The 15,196-nt window shown below is 35.4% G+C and overlaps 1 protein-coding gene across 1 annotated transcript in view; it reads left to right on the plus strand.

Moving 5' to 3' along the window:
* LOC114055902 (calcium-activated potassium channel subunit alpha-1-like) overlaps window positions 1–15,196 on the plus strand; it is a gene marked incomplete at its 5' end in the record, with an annotated part of 191,679 nt that overhangs the window by 143,869 nt on the left and 32,614 nt on the right. The window contains one exon of the mRNA XM_027880516.1: window positions 883–1,075. Coding sequence (XP_027736317.1) covers window positions 883–1,075 — 193 coding nt within the window. The remainder of the gene's footprint in view (window positions 1–882; window positions 1,076–15,196) is intronic.

Genomic DNA, 15,196 nt, shown 5'->3' on the forward strand with positions numbered 1-15,196 from the left:
CTAGTTTCCATTAAAAAAAAAAAAAATCTTTTTTTCTTGGACCTGGCAGCCCCTGTGACATAGAGTTAATATTCTGTAACCACAGTTGTAGACTGTTGGGTGTAAAAGGCAAGTGCTATCTTTCAACAAAAAGTGTCATGTTAAGTGCCATGTCTCGGTTTTGTTAACTATGAAAAAAAATACACGGACTACCACAACATTTCATTTCAACCTCTACATTCTCCGACTGAGGATTGTGGAACAGGGAACGTTTTATGACTTGTGCCCACTAGGATAAAGTCTTGTTTCCGTTTCCAAGGGTTTAATCACACAGCTTTGAAGATTAGTGTGTTTTCCTTCCAGAAGCACCAAAAGTGTGCTTCAAAAAGGATTAACCTTATCTGTGTATTGCTTTAGGTAGAAAAAAATAGCTTTATCCTGATTGCATTTCAAATGTGTAGGACACATAATGCTTTCCTGTTTAAATTGCAGTTCTCTTGCCCAAGACCATTGTGAACTTGGTAGTAGATAAATAGACATTTAAAACAACCCCCTTCTTATATTTAGAGAGCCAGAGGTTGCCACATGATAGCAACTTAAATCAAGACAATTTCAAGTCACCGATGAGATGTAGAATGCTGGCATTATTCCTGTTTCTTGTTTGTTAGTAATAGCTTGACTGAGTATTGAGACTGAACCTAAAATGCTGCCATCAGCACCAACTACCCTTTAGATTAGCACACATCTCCTATTCCCTGGCACATAGTTAGACCAGCTTAATGTCAGAGCATAAAAAAGATACTTGTTAAATAATTTCCCAAAGCTCCTTCTCAATCTTTAATTTGTTTTTCTTTTTTTCCCTCTTCTGCACCCCCCCTTTTTTTTTTTTTCTCTGTGCCGAAGGGTACGCCATTAAGTCGGGCTGATTTAAGGGCTGTCAACATCAACCTCTGCGACATGTGCGTTATCCTGTCAGCCAATCAGAATAATATTGATGATGCTTCGCTGCAGGACAAGGAATGCATCTTGGCGTCACTCAACATCAAATCTATGCAGTTTGATGACAGCATTGGGGTCTTGCAGGCTAATTCCCAAGGTAAGGACTGCCCTATAATACTTCTCTGCAGTGCCTACAGGGGACAGGACCTGGCAGGAGGAATATCCCTCACTCAGTAATTCAAAGAGCCCTACATCAGCTTGCTTGACAGTTAAACCTGCTGATTGGTATGATGGCTTTTAAAGGGACAGTCACACAGAATCTCTGCTACATCACAAAGCACATTTTTTAGAGGAAAAATGAATGAACATGAAACTGGCGTTTTTTCTCATTTTAACATTTTCCTAGAACATACATGAATTCATCACTTTCTCACTGTGGCTTTCTTACAGGGGCAGTTGCTCTTACATAGCCAATGATAACTTATACCCACTTTGGAATACCTGAAGTTTCTGTCTAATGAGATTTCTTTTTTATGTGAAACACATTGCAACCACAGAGAAAATACAAGTTTGAGTAATACAATACAAAAAATAAAATAAAAAGAACAAAGAGTTTTAAATTTTCTTTACCGCTCTGGTGCCTTCTTGCTCAAGAATCCACTTAGAATTAATTCAAAACTGATTTCTTCCCATGGTTTGACATGTACTCATCCCATTTAAGGACGTTTAACAAAATCCTTCAGTCTTTTCTGAGAGTAGGGGACTGATTCATAGGTAGCCAAAGGCTATTTTACACCATCTGTGCCTGTGCAAAGCAGCTGCAAAGCAGTCATAAGCACCCTGGCAAAGACCATCAGTGTAAAAACAATCATCTTCCCATCCCTGAAGGGTCTTGCAGCTTATGCAGCTCAAGTCCTACCTTTGATAAACCTATTAACTGCTGCAGTAAATATTCCCACTGGATCTAGCTCTTCTATAAATGTAGGTGTAGAAAGGGTAGTGCTTTGGTCTGCAGTTTGCCCGTGAGCCTGACCTAGAGATAGTTTTCCCTCAAGGACTGTGAGAACTAAGATTAAGTTCAGGTTTTCCTCTTTACATTCTAATAAGGAAATAGGAATTATGAGCCAAAAATCAGAGGCAACAGTGTAATTTCTTGAGTATGGAAACTTGAACTTGGAAAATTCTTTCTTAGACTCAGCAATAAAACAGTGGAATTTAATGCTGGAATTAAATTGCATCATGAAACTGAAAGTTTTAATTTTTCAAAGTCAAATGGGAGAGTTCTCTGGATAAAAAGTAGATCTAAGAAGAAGAGAAAGGAACTGGGTTTTTTAAATCCCATGAGTGTTCAAAGTTTTAAATCTGTGACCTGAAAGCAATACAGCTCCAAATATGTTGAGTTTTTTCCTCATAAATTTGCGCGACTGACTTGCTCACAGTATGATAATGTACAGTTATGATTAGAAAACTCACTGCAGAAGTGTAAGACAGTCATGGAGGTTCCCTGTTTTGCTGATTTAGACCTGGAATTTGAAATTCTGTTCTCAAAACCAAATCTCTACTTTCACTGCCAGGCTAGTGGCTGTTCTTTGAGGAACTTCTCACAGTCTCCTATCACACATGAAATTAAATAATCAAGAAATAGAATCTTCTCTTGAGCATGAGCAGTCTAAGAGAATTTCCTTCTGTCTTTGCTCAGAGCTTAGAGACATTTCCAGCACTTGACTGTTGCATTTTACCTCTGGGAGTACACAGGATCTTAGACCATCCCTCAGTGAGGATGGAAAAACCTAACAATATGGGTCTTGTGCACCCCATGAACACCTGCCATTTTTTACTCTCCATCCTTAGAGGTATGCAAGACCTGACTGCAGAAAGCCTCAAAGAAGCTGACCTGACCTTGTAGTTGACCTTGCTTTGAATAGGAAATCAGACCAGAGCCCCTCCAATGTCCCTTCCAGACTGAATTGTTTTATGAATCGTAATACCCAGGTTGCTGCTACAGCAATAGCCCCTATAGGTCAAGAAGTGTACACTGGCCATGGTCCAAATCCCTTTAGCCCTATTCAGTGTTGCTGATGCAGAGAAGCATAGGCACAACAGGTTAGCACATTCTAAGAAATTTTCTTCAGGTAAGAACCAGTCTGTGTGTTAAAAAACAAAGGTGACTCTTTATGTAGCTTTTCTGGGGAAACAGGGCGTAACATAAGGCAGGTAACTAGCAGTCTATTTTAGCTGAGAGCACTGACTAAGGAGGGGTTCTTATAAGCCCAGTGGCTTTAGAAAATAATTATCTTCCCAGTAAATTCTTTGCTTATGATATCCACAACTCCTAAATTGATTGTGTTCCTTTCAGTGCAGTAAATTTTCTTGAAAGACCTTGAATACAATGATTAGACTGTCAGAAGCAGTTAGATCATTAGATAGCACAAACTTTATGGAAATTATATGCAATGTGACATGCATATATGTGATGCATTGTGAAATGCATCGTTAGCATACGGTGGACACAACTATCATGACAATTATATAAACTAGGTGATTCAACTTTTGTTAGTCAACAAGCAGCATTCTAGAACAAACTCACAGCTTCTTACTGGCAATTAAGTACCATTGTTTACAGAGGGAATTGTCATTTTACATTTGTGTATTGCTTGACATAATTATCCTGAACACATTAGCTGGCACAAATCTTAAGCATTGCCAGTCTGAGTTTTTCTAGATCTTAGTGTACGATTTTGAATTAAGACATCAACACTATCCTTTGAATCTTCTATACTGTTCTTTTATGTTACTCCTGTTACTGATCATCAGAAACACTGACATTAGAAAATCTGAGTGTGTGGCAGAATGTCAGTTGACCTGTTACAGGGTCTTGAAAAGAAAAGAAACAAAACAAAATATGTGAGTATTCTGAGAAATGTATGGCCTAAACAGCAAGATGTTTGGTGAGGGATTTCACAGTATAATTTTATCTTTGCTATTCTAAGAAAACATATAGTATTGTATATGTGTAGTTATGTAGTCACTAAGCAGTGGAATCTCATATGAAAACTTGATATGTAGTTTATGTTTATGCCTTTGAAAAAGAAAAAAAAATAGTCATTTAATTGATAGGTTATTGAATACACAAGGATATTCCCAGTTTGTATCTGTGATTATTTCACTCCAGCATGAGACAAAAGATGACACCGGTATAAGAATTGTTCCATAAAAAGCAGGATGCAAATTTATTTAACCATCAGATAAGCCATAATCATTCACCAGTGCTGAAGTACAGGGCTTTGTCTCTAACTCCTTTGCTCTAAGTTGGTAGCAGAAAAAGAATCCACAAATTCGGGGATTTCATTCACTTTTCCCAGAGCCTCACGCTCATCACCTACTTTAACACTACCAGTCATAGGCATTCATCACCAGCCAACCCTCTGTGTCCATCCAAACATACCCTTTCCAACCAAGGACATATCTTTGAAATGGAACCCAGATGCAGTCTGAGAGGAAAGGTCTTGTAGAAGGAACAGGAGGATGGACACATGACAGCAAGCCTTCCTGATAGAGAAAGTTCTGTAAAAATAGGGCTGCCAATACCCAATGAATTAACTGCTGAAAAAACTTCTTTGAAATAATCTGGTTTATATCAACAAAGGGTTTTCTCATTACTAGTTCAAGTTAACTTAATACACACACAGCTCATACAGAAATAAAGACTTGATAATGCCTCCTTCTGTAACAAAATGAACTTTTGGAAGTCATCAGAGCAGTTTGTTGCCTTTGGGAGACCTAGATTCCAAGGACAGAAAGGCCAAAATGTATCCCTCTGAAGCTGCAGCAGACTATCACTTTCATTAAGATATCTCAACTTTTGAAATACAAAATGCTGTAAAATCAAAGATTGGCCCACTTCTTCCCAGAATTACTCATAAACAAGGAAGCCCTGTGTTTTTCTTGAAGTGCTCTTACAGATCTTGATGGACCATATTCCTAGAAAGATTTGTAAAGAAATGTGTTTCTGGTGGAGAAAAAGGTCACCCTCCAGAACTGGAGATTTGTTTTTATTGTCCTTCCTGTTTCTCATTCTGCTCCCTCAAGTAGAAATTGAGGTTATTTTATCAAGAAGGATTTTGGAGAGAAGACCAGAGAATACTGGATCCATGTTAAGCATTTTTGCTCACTTGTCAGAACATTTTTCCAAAGCACCTCGGAGTACTGAGTATGGGATGGGCTCTGCCTTGGCAGTTACACTGGGAGACCTCCGGTAATTTCCCTTTCCTTCATTCTGTTGTCATTTCCATCCTTTCTTCCTCAGGTAGCATCTATTGACTAGTCCATTTAGTATTTTGGGTTTCTTGGTTTTTTTCAATAAGAGTCTTACATTGTGGGCATTTTACTTTTTTTTATCCACCAGATGAACAGGGCCCAACAAAAAATATTTATCTTCAGTTGTAACTAAAACTGCTATTTGGCTTTCTTTCCCAAACCCAGAAAGACAATTATACCTAACTGTTTAGAGATTTATAAATACTGTACCAGAGTAGCCTCTGGGTAGTAACTTTAGATATCCAACTCAATAATTTTCTTTTATTGGATAGTGATTTAGATCTTATTTTGAGTCCTATATAATAAAAGCAGTACATTTCATTAAAAAACACTTACTAATCGATAAAAAAAAGAGATCTTACAGCTCCAAGCAGGTCTAAAGTACAGAGGGGGGATGCTGTATAGTAACATTTTGTCCATAGACACTCAAAGACAGATCACAGTGCAGCAGTGTAGACGTATTTCAGCAAAGTAACAATTGCAGCTGTTTTCTGAATGACTTCAACTTATGAGAATTTTCCCTAGGAACACTATTTCAACACGAGAGATCTTTTTAGGGCCTTCGTTTACAGTTCTCATAATAGATCCTCCAACTAGAAAGAATAAAGAGAAAAACATAAAGACTGGGTGAACGCCTGGGTAATACATCTCATACATCATGGCAAGATTCTTCTGGGGGAAATCCTATAAAATCAAGTAAATATACTCAGAATTTTACACACTGACTTTCAAGTGTAACAGATTGCACAAGCTAAGATAACCCTGTACAACTTTAGTTTCATTTGATCCAGTTCCTTTAAAAAACACTTGTTAATTCATCATCATCTCTTGTTGGAGCTGTCAAAATTTGATTAAAAGGACAAAAACAGCCACAGAGTTTCATTAGATTTATTTCACAATATGTTCATTATTCTTCTATCATTGCAGTTTTTTATGGTCATAGTCTCACAATCTGCTGCCAGAAATTTCTTATTAAAATTAATTTGAGATCTGTTTTCCATTGTGCTTGCAGGTAGTATATTCTTTTTCACCTCTCCCAATCCATAATGCTTGATTGCTCTATCTCTGAAGTGTTAGCAAAAAGCAAGAACAACAATCGTATTATTGGGATTGAAAATGAGATAAAATTCTTAAAACAGGGGAAAGGATAAATACTGTCTGAAATGCTTTGTTAGCAAAGGTTTTGTGCCATTTTTGGAGATAACTGTATTGTAATGCTGTTAGAGAAAGCTTGTTATAAATTCAAAACAATAGTTTTATTCCTGAAGGAAAGGGGTTTATTGAATGCTGAATCTTATTTTTCTTATTTTATAGTCATAAGTTTTAAAGTGAAGATTTCAGAGTGTGTTTTTTTTAATCATAGAGGCAGTTAATTTTAGGCTGTCATGGAATTCAGTGTTCTGTGGCCACTCCAGCACTGTTTCCTATGTTTAATTTGTTATATTGCATGAAAATGTAGAAATAAAGAACCTTAACTTTCAAATACCAAAAATCAAACTCTATTTAGCTGGCACTAAATAATTGCAGTTTAAGGAGTTGCTTAACCTCCTTAAGAAAGCTTATGAGTAAATGTAGAATACTACATGCAGATGTAATATTAAAAATAAAGAAATGAATAGTGCTGGCAAAAAGTGAAAAATTTGGGGTAGTTTTTTAAAGTGTCAAATTGAGCTGTGACACCAGCTTTATTCTTCTGAACATTTAGATTCTGAATGCCTTTGCATATCAATGTGTTTCATGCTGCAGAATGCTTGTTAAAGATAGATAATAATTTCCTAATTCACATAGATGTTTTGAAAAATTTTCTCCTAGACAATATCAATCCTACCAGTCACATTTGCAAAAATGGTATTTTGCACTAAAATCAGGTTTATTGGTTTGCCGGATTGATAGTTTAGTATAGGAGTTCCATCTAATTAAGGACATTTGCATGCTGTGTATTTCTGAACATTACTTTTATTTTTGTTAGCATTGGTTGTTGCAAATGACAAAAATAATAATCAAAAAAACCCAAAAGTTTTATTTGGTTGGTTGATTATTGTTTAACTAACTACATTTTAAAATGTTTGTTGTAGTTTGGTTGTTGTAGTTTAGCATTTAGTATTTTTCGAAGCAAAGGCTGACCATCCCAAGTAATGAAATTAATAACTGAAATTTTAGATAAGGGCCAGAACGTGTCCCATATCACCACTTACTCACAAAAAATAGTCCAATTTTTGAAGATCAGGTCACTATGATAAATAACTCAGTATTACCTTTTTGCAACATGCACATAATTTCTTATCCTGCTGAATGAGATGGATCAGCTGATAGCTGTTATTTACTTCCTGGTAGCACAGTGGAGCTCTAGATGGAACTAAGAGCTTGTTGTCATAGTCCTGATATATAAAAGAATAAAATATGGCCTTTGCCCTGGCAAGTTTACAATCTGATGCTTTGCTTGTTCCAAAACTTATGTGCTCAGTGTTATACAGGCTAATAAATCTCTCTGACTTCAGTGAAACTATCCACCTGTGTAAAGTTAGATTATGTGCAGGTCTTTGCAAGATTTGGGCTTAAATAAACTAAAGAGACTGGGTGGGAGAGAGGCTGTTCACTTAATGTTTTTCCTGTGCTGTAGAAATCAGCTGTGTTAGGACCTTGCTAGCCTTGCAGTCTTCACATGAAACCCTTGACAGGAAAGGTCCACTCAGCACCCTCTGCATTTTTTTGTATTTTCCTTCTAGCTGGACGCTAATGTGGGCTGCCAGAATTACACACACAAAGTTTCCCATCTCTCAAAGTTTTCCTAGAAAGAGAGAAAAACTATGAAGAAATTAAGTTTTTCAATTGTGTTGCTTTTAAACTGAAAATGTGTTGAGGAGTAGCTGGAGAGACACATTACTTTGACACATTCTCTGTATTTGGGAAATGCTGTAAGGTCCTAGCCTAAATACCTTCAAGATTTCATAATTGCTTCTTTCTTCTCTGCTTTAAGATACCTTCTGCTTAAGCCAGAGAAAAACTAAAACTAGGCAAAGGAGGTAGATAATACACTACATCCAAACACGTGATCTCACATTTAAACTATAAATATATTTAACTATCCCAAAACTATTATAAATTTATGGTGACTCTATTTGATTACAATTTGCTATTCAACATCTTGAAATCAAACGCCCTATTATGAAGGTGTACTATTTTGTTCACTTCTGATGCCGAGGAATAAAAAAAAAACCACTCTTTTTATGAGCATTAATTATACACCAGGCAAGGAAGCAATTGTCTCTATGTTATGAAATATTAAATCAAAATGCTTCCTGTTCCCAGATGTCCCAGAGATAAATACAGCAGTATTTTGAAGCCCCACTTGGAGCTGTTTTGCCTGCAAATTTATAGTTTTGTCTCCATTTTCAGAAAACCCTGTTTTATGTGAAGTATAGCACTCTTGGTAGTTTTTAAGGAGCAAACTCCTCTGGAGTTGCCTATGTAGGCAACAACTCTTACGTAGATTGCACACAAGGGATCTCAAGTTGAAAGGCTCCTTTAAGATGACAAATGGGTTGAAAGTGTTATTGTCTTTGATTGCATGCCTTACATCATCTGTATGTAGGAATAAGAGAGCAATACTTTATCTTTAGCCATTTTATAAATATTTAAGTCCTTATAGTTGCCTAAAGATATTAAAGCATATTTTACAGTAGTTGGAATATAAATATTATATATAGCACAAGATACCAAAGTAGTTTAATGAATTCATAATTTTCTGTTCACTTTTATTGGAATGTGTTTTATGTTTCAAAACTTCCATTTAAAGAATAAGAGACCATTCTGCTCCCTGACAAGATATGAGCCAATAGTGAATGTTATCAAGGTTCCTTTAAGTGGTGATATGAGGCTTCAATTAGCAAGAAGAAAGGGAACATGAGTATTAGAATGCACTACACCAATCTCCATATTTTAACTTTGAAATTATTTTTTAAGAAACCCTATGTAAGTCTTTAAGATACTGTAAGTTGTTTTGCTTCTCTGTCTGTGTAGTTTTTAAAAGTTCTTAATTGCATAAGGAGATGCATATCTAGATCAAATTATACAAAAGTAAATTTTTAAAATTTGAAGTTAATTTTCTAAAATAACCAATCATAAAATCTTGTGACATTAAATGTATAAAAGGTCTGTGTTTCATGGCTGCTTGAATACAAAGGTATGCCGAGGTTATAATTCTAAATCTTCCAAATTCCCATAAAAAATTTCTTTTTAATATTTCACAGTTTAAGTATTTCCCAGTAGGAGTCCATGCTGGGTAATGCTTGCTAATTACCCACAACAAAAGTAGACACACAATGCTGGTAAATTACCTGACCCTTTGCATTTTAATGAGACAACAAGGATTTCATGAAGTGATGTTGTTTCAGTGGTTAATGGTGTCAGCAATGTTGTAATTGTAGGCTGAGGCACATTAACTGCACAACCACATGTAGGAAGGGTTTCTCTCGACAGGCCCTTTGGAGAATAGAACAGGGTATTATCATTAAGCCTGTGTCATTTGCATGCTGCTAATCACTTACTTTATTATCTTGTGTATCCATTGTCTTTCTTTAATTGCTCTTTAAATGAAAATTAAAAATAGTTCCAATGCCCACGATACTTGTGGTAGCATCTTGATTATGAAGATAACTTCAAGAAAATGGAACATATAGATAATATATTACAGGAATCCAAGATACTTTGAAAGTTATGTACCATAGCAGGCAACCTCATGAGCGTAATTCTGATATCTTTCTTCGCTTCACTATGTATTGTTTGCTTAATAAATGGTTATTTATATTCATAAAGGTGGTGGGTTTTTTCAGAGATGAATGTCACTGTTTTTGCTTTAGCGTGGAAGAGATACGAAGCCTCCATATTTAGTAGATTCTGCCAGTCTAATGGCGTTACAGGAAGAAGCTAGATTTGTGTTCTTTGTTCTTTCCCGTTAAATCCTAGTCTGTGATATCCAATGCAGAAAAGCGGAATCCAACACCTGCTATTGAATTGCAGAACTTTGACAGCTTTAGGATAAAATTTACAAAATTCTTGGCAAAATTCTTTTTTAGGACAGACCTGTTGATTTAATTTTGACATGGTTAAATTTGTGACAGCCCAGACTTTCCATAATAGGCAGTCTCTAAAAACTTGGTAGCTTCTGGTTATCAAGAAACTTCCAGACCTTATAGCATCTGCAGAATGGGATATTCAGCCTGATTTGAGGCACGGCCTTCATTTGAGAATCAGTACTACTGTGCTCCTAATAATGTATTTCTGCAGCTTGTCAACGTCTGAAAAACCAAACCTGAAAAATTCAGTCTATGAATTTGTAAATGCTATGGTAGGAATTTTTATTGAAGAAAGTAAAGTACATTTTGTTCTTGAATAGCTGTTGTAATTTATTTTTATTCAACAACTTCAGTAAGGTTATGGTTAATGGGAATTTTTGTACTAGCTTATTTGGATACAAGATTAAAATCATATAAAATTTCTGTAATGTCATAGCAATACCAGATCTTTTCCAAACTTTCCTTAGAGCTTTAGATCCTGTGAAAATATAAGGGAGATTGGATCTTTCATGTTGATTAGAAGTTTGGTTGCTTGTTTAAATTTTCTATTCAACTTGTATACTCGAATACTCTAAATACTGATTTAGGAGCATGATTACTGCCTAGTAGTGGGAGGGAAAGTATCTCTACAGTCTACCAGCATATATCTTTTCTGTAAGTTTGACTTTACAGAGTTTCTTCTTCAATGCATGGGCAGGAATATAATGTGATTGGATGTCCACATAGGGTTTTCTATTTCTGCTACGTTCCTGTCAGTTTGCTTGTTCTGTCACTTAGAAATGACTCTCTAGGTAAGAGCAAAGATAAGCAGACATTTTAAAAAAAGCCTCCTCCTATTAAAAAAAAAAAAAAAAAAAAAAAAAAAGAGAGAGAGAGTCAGATAGTGTCATCTGGGGACTGTGAAAACATTGTTGGAATTGTTTCTTGTTTGTTTGAGGACAGATGAATTGGACTAATAGCACAAAAGTTATAGAACCATTCTTCAGAAAAAAATTTTTATTAGTCCCAAGTGTGAGCTTGCTCAAAATCAATTTATGCTGTAACCAAAATTAAATTCAGAAAAGGTGCTGAACCATTGTGTTTAGCATATTCATCTGTGTATTTTTAAAACTGTATCTGTTGTAAATCTTCAATAATTTGCAAACTGTTTCTATTCTAACTTTCCATGTATGAAGAATTTGGCTTCCTAGAACAGAAACTTCAAACTTTTTGTAAATTAGTGCAATCATATATAAAATAAATACCTATTGAATTGATTTATTGACTCCACCCTGGCTTGAAACAGTATTTGACAAAATGCTTAAAATAATATTTTGGTGAACTCTTTCTTAGAGGACAAATATCAAAAAGATTTTCCCATGTAACTCCAATTAAGCAACCTTGCAATTTCCTAAACTTCAGATTACAGTTTGATAAAATGTGCCTAAGGAAACAGATAAGTCTCAGATATATTATTGTATCCTACTTGATTTCATTGCCTACAAAATTTTCTTTAGAGTTCACAGAAAAAGGATTTTCCCACAAAATCTTGGGAAAAATTTCCTGGAAATACAATGTTCATGGAGTTTTTAAACATAGATTTGATGTCTTATTTGCACCATTTTCTTAGCCAAATATGTGGCATGCCAGGTAAAATTTCCATTCTTAACTCATCTCCTTTATTTTTATATCTAGCACGTGGAGTATTTTACTAAAGACTTGAAAATTGCAGACTTTTTTTTTTTTTTAATTTCATTGTTATGAAATTAATGAATTAATGAATTCAATGAGGCTAGTGTTAGACCTAAAGTTCATGAAAGGGAAGAAATGTCCTCATATTTTTTCTTGTTAAATTGTAGAGACCAAATTCATAGCTAGCAATCTGGAAAGGACTTGGAGGGTATCCTTCCAGCTGTCCGTGAGAGGAGGGACTAGGGATTGAAGATCCCTCTGCTCTCCCTTGGTGATCAGTGAATGGAGACAGGGGACAGCAGTGCCTCCCTGAGCTTTTACTCCAAGGCTAGTACTCTGTCTTGCCATGTGAGTTCTTTGATAAGCAATGGAAGTCTATCAGGGGAAAAGGCAGAGAAGTGCTTGTGCAAAGTATCTTGTGATGCACATTACAAAATATTCCCCCTGCAGGAGAGGGAAGTGATTCCAGTTACACAAGAAATGCAATGTGTCTCTAAGGTTTCTAGATAATTCAGAATTTTATTATCATTAAATTCAATCTTCAATTAATTAACAAAATAATTAAATAATTAATCTATTCAGTTAACTCTTTAATTCAGTTCTTCAGTGGTAATGTAAACTTGTGTCTGGACACATCTTCTGTTTTGAGTGAGACAGATATAGTCTGAATTAGATAGACAAAGAGTGCTTCTAAAAGTTTGGAACATGTCTTGAATTTATTTTTATTTATTTAATGGCAATGTGCTCACAGTGTCAAATGTAAATACGCCTTAAAATTTATGTGCGCATTTACATTTTAGCCCTAGATTTACATTGGCCCCGCCTAAAATCACCAGCTTCTTAAAATATCCCACTACAACAAAAATCCACATTGCACCTTGAATATTTAATCTCAGAATCCCATCAAATAACAAGAAATAGACTAAAGACTCTCAGAAATGTTCAAAACCTCTAACTGAAGGAAAGCTATTTCCCCTGATATTGGTACTACTGAAATTAAAACAAGGAAGTAAGCATTTTAGTTTTTATCAACCCATTTAACTCTGTAGTAAATAATAAGGGATAGGAAAGTTAATGCATTGAGTGTTTATAGAGATTATGCCAATTTAAAATCCAGCACTAGTATTTAGATGCAGAAATGACAGTAAGTAGTCAATATAATGCTGAAAAACAACACCAAACACAAAAACTGATGCAAGTTTTCAGTATGTCTGTACTGTGACTGAATAGCATGGTATATATTTTATGATTGCCACTTAATTTTTACTACTTAAAGAATACCAAATTACATTTTACTGTTATCACTGTCTTTATCAGCTTGTTAGCTAGTGTAATGGGTTTCAGTTCCCTTATAAATAAAATAGATAAGGAGCTGGTGTAGAGACATTTCTGCTGGTACTTCTTTAAATATAAAAAGACATTTGAACTGTGAGAGGTAAGCAAAACCCTTAAAGATTTTAGAAAAAACTCTAATAAAATAATGAGTCATTCTGTCATGATGAGTTAATTTTCTTTTTAAGATTAATGCTCACTAAGAAGAGAAAAACAGTGAGCCAGAATAGTGCAGACTTCGCAATGGAAGTTTCATCTTACGAGCAGGCTGTACCTCGCTGGTTTTGTGAATGCTTTTCGTTTTTCTTGATATCCCTGAGCAAATTATCCATTTATTTACACTGCTGACTGTATACTTCGGATATTCTTCCCCCTCAAATGGCCATCAGAGGCATAAATTGCTCTCTGAATCCTTGATTCTGGATAGTGTACTGACTGAATGAGAGTTTCCCACACTTTACTGATTGAGTAAACCCAGTGATTTCGGTAGTATCACTGCTGTTTTTCAGGCAATTGTATCTACACAACCTTAGATATTATTAGTAGCTAGTATATTACTACTGGTAGATCATTGAGGAAAACTCAATTAAAGACTACTTCAGATTCATCCTGATTCCACATCTGTGAAATTTTTATTTAGATGTTTTTAATGGTGAAAACAAAAAACCAAACCAAACAAACAAACCAAACCAAAACAAAAGAGTGGTAGAAAGAAAACAAAATCTTCATTTTCTACTTATTTCCAGTCAGAGTCAAGGATAATTGCAATAAATTAGCCAATTCTAGTATTTGGCAGACCTATATTTAGAATGGAATAGGATGTTGCATAATGTATACGTGATACGCAAAACAGGGTTAATATGCCAAGCTGAAGAAAGTATGAGGCTGGTTTGATGCGTTTTCTGTGAAGTTCAGTATTAGAGGATTGACATTTCTTTTAATGGAAGTACTTTCTGGAGGTACATACTTTCCTATTACTTTTAATGCATGACAGGCATAGTTTTCATACTGGCCATTAAACTGATAATTCTGAAGTGCAAATAATTGTGATAATGGGATGATGTGTGTGCTTTTAAAATATACTCCAAACCCTAGGATGTTGTTTCCTTGTAAGTGTTTCAAATAGGGCATTTGAATACATTATTTGCAAGGTTCACATGAAATTGTAGCAAGGAGATAGTAAGGTATCTGTTTTAGTCAAGAGAATTTTGTTTGAAGAAGTTTACAAATACTGCTTAGGCAATTATCATTCCTTACATTGGTAACTGCACCTGGCTGCATGCAATTAATTGTGCTTTCTAAGGAAAAGTTAGTTCAGTTAGCATTGTACAGGCTGGCATAGTTCAAATCAACTTGATACTCATTTTCACACATGGTATCTACTAAGATGTCTTTAACAGACATGCTACAAAAGGCAGTATTTGAGTGACAAAATCACGACTGATTCCCACCCCCCCACCCCCCCACCCATTTATTAGGTTCAGTTTGGAGTTCTGGTAAAAAAATTTGGCTTGCAGAAAACCTTTGTAGTGGTATTCTTTGCTCCTTTACCATGAGAATTTAACCAAGCCTTGAGATTTTTAAAACACAGATTTCATTTTTTTGAATCACCTGCATACTGTCACTTGACTATTTGCATAGGACAACCTGTCTGCTAAAAGGTTGTGCAGGACTTGGTGAAATCTGGCAGGACAGGACATGGGCACATTATGCTCTCTATTTAGCATCCTTTGAAGAGTTACTTTTCTGCAATATAGAGTAATATGGGAGAGGAGCTTTTGTATACTTGCAATTAGATTAGACTGCAGGAAATATGCAGGAGGGTTATGAAGCATACCTGCCAGATAAATTAGAGGTGGTCTTGATCTGAATCCAACCTGCCT

The sequence above is a fragment of the Empidonax traillii genome, unplaced genomic scaffold (genome assembly GCF_003031625.1).
Source record: "Empidonax traillii isolate 1590-97213 ecotype Southwest subspecies unplaced genomic scaffold, ASM303162v1 scaffold71:size1317347, whole genome shotgun sequence".
Taxonomy (NCBI): Eukaryota; Metazoa; Chordata; class Aves; order Passeriformes; family Tyrannidae; genus Empidonax; species Empidonax traillii.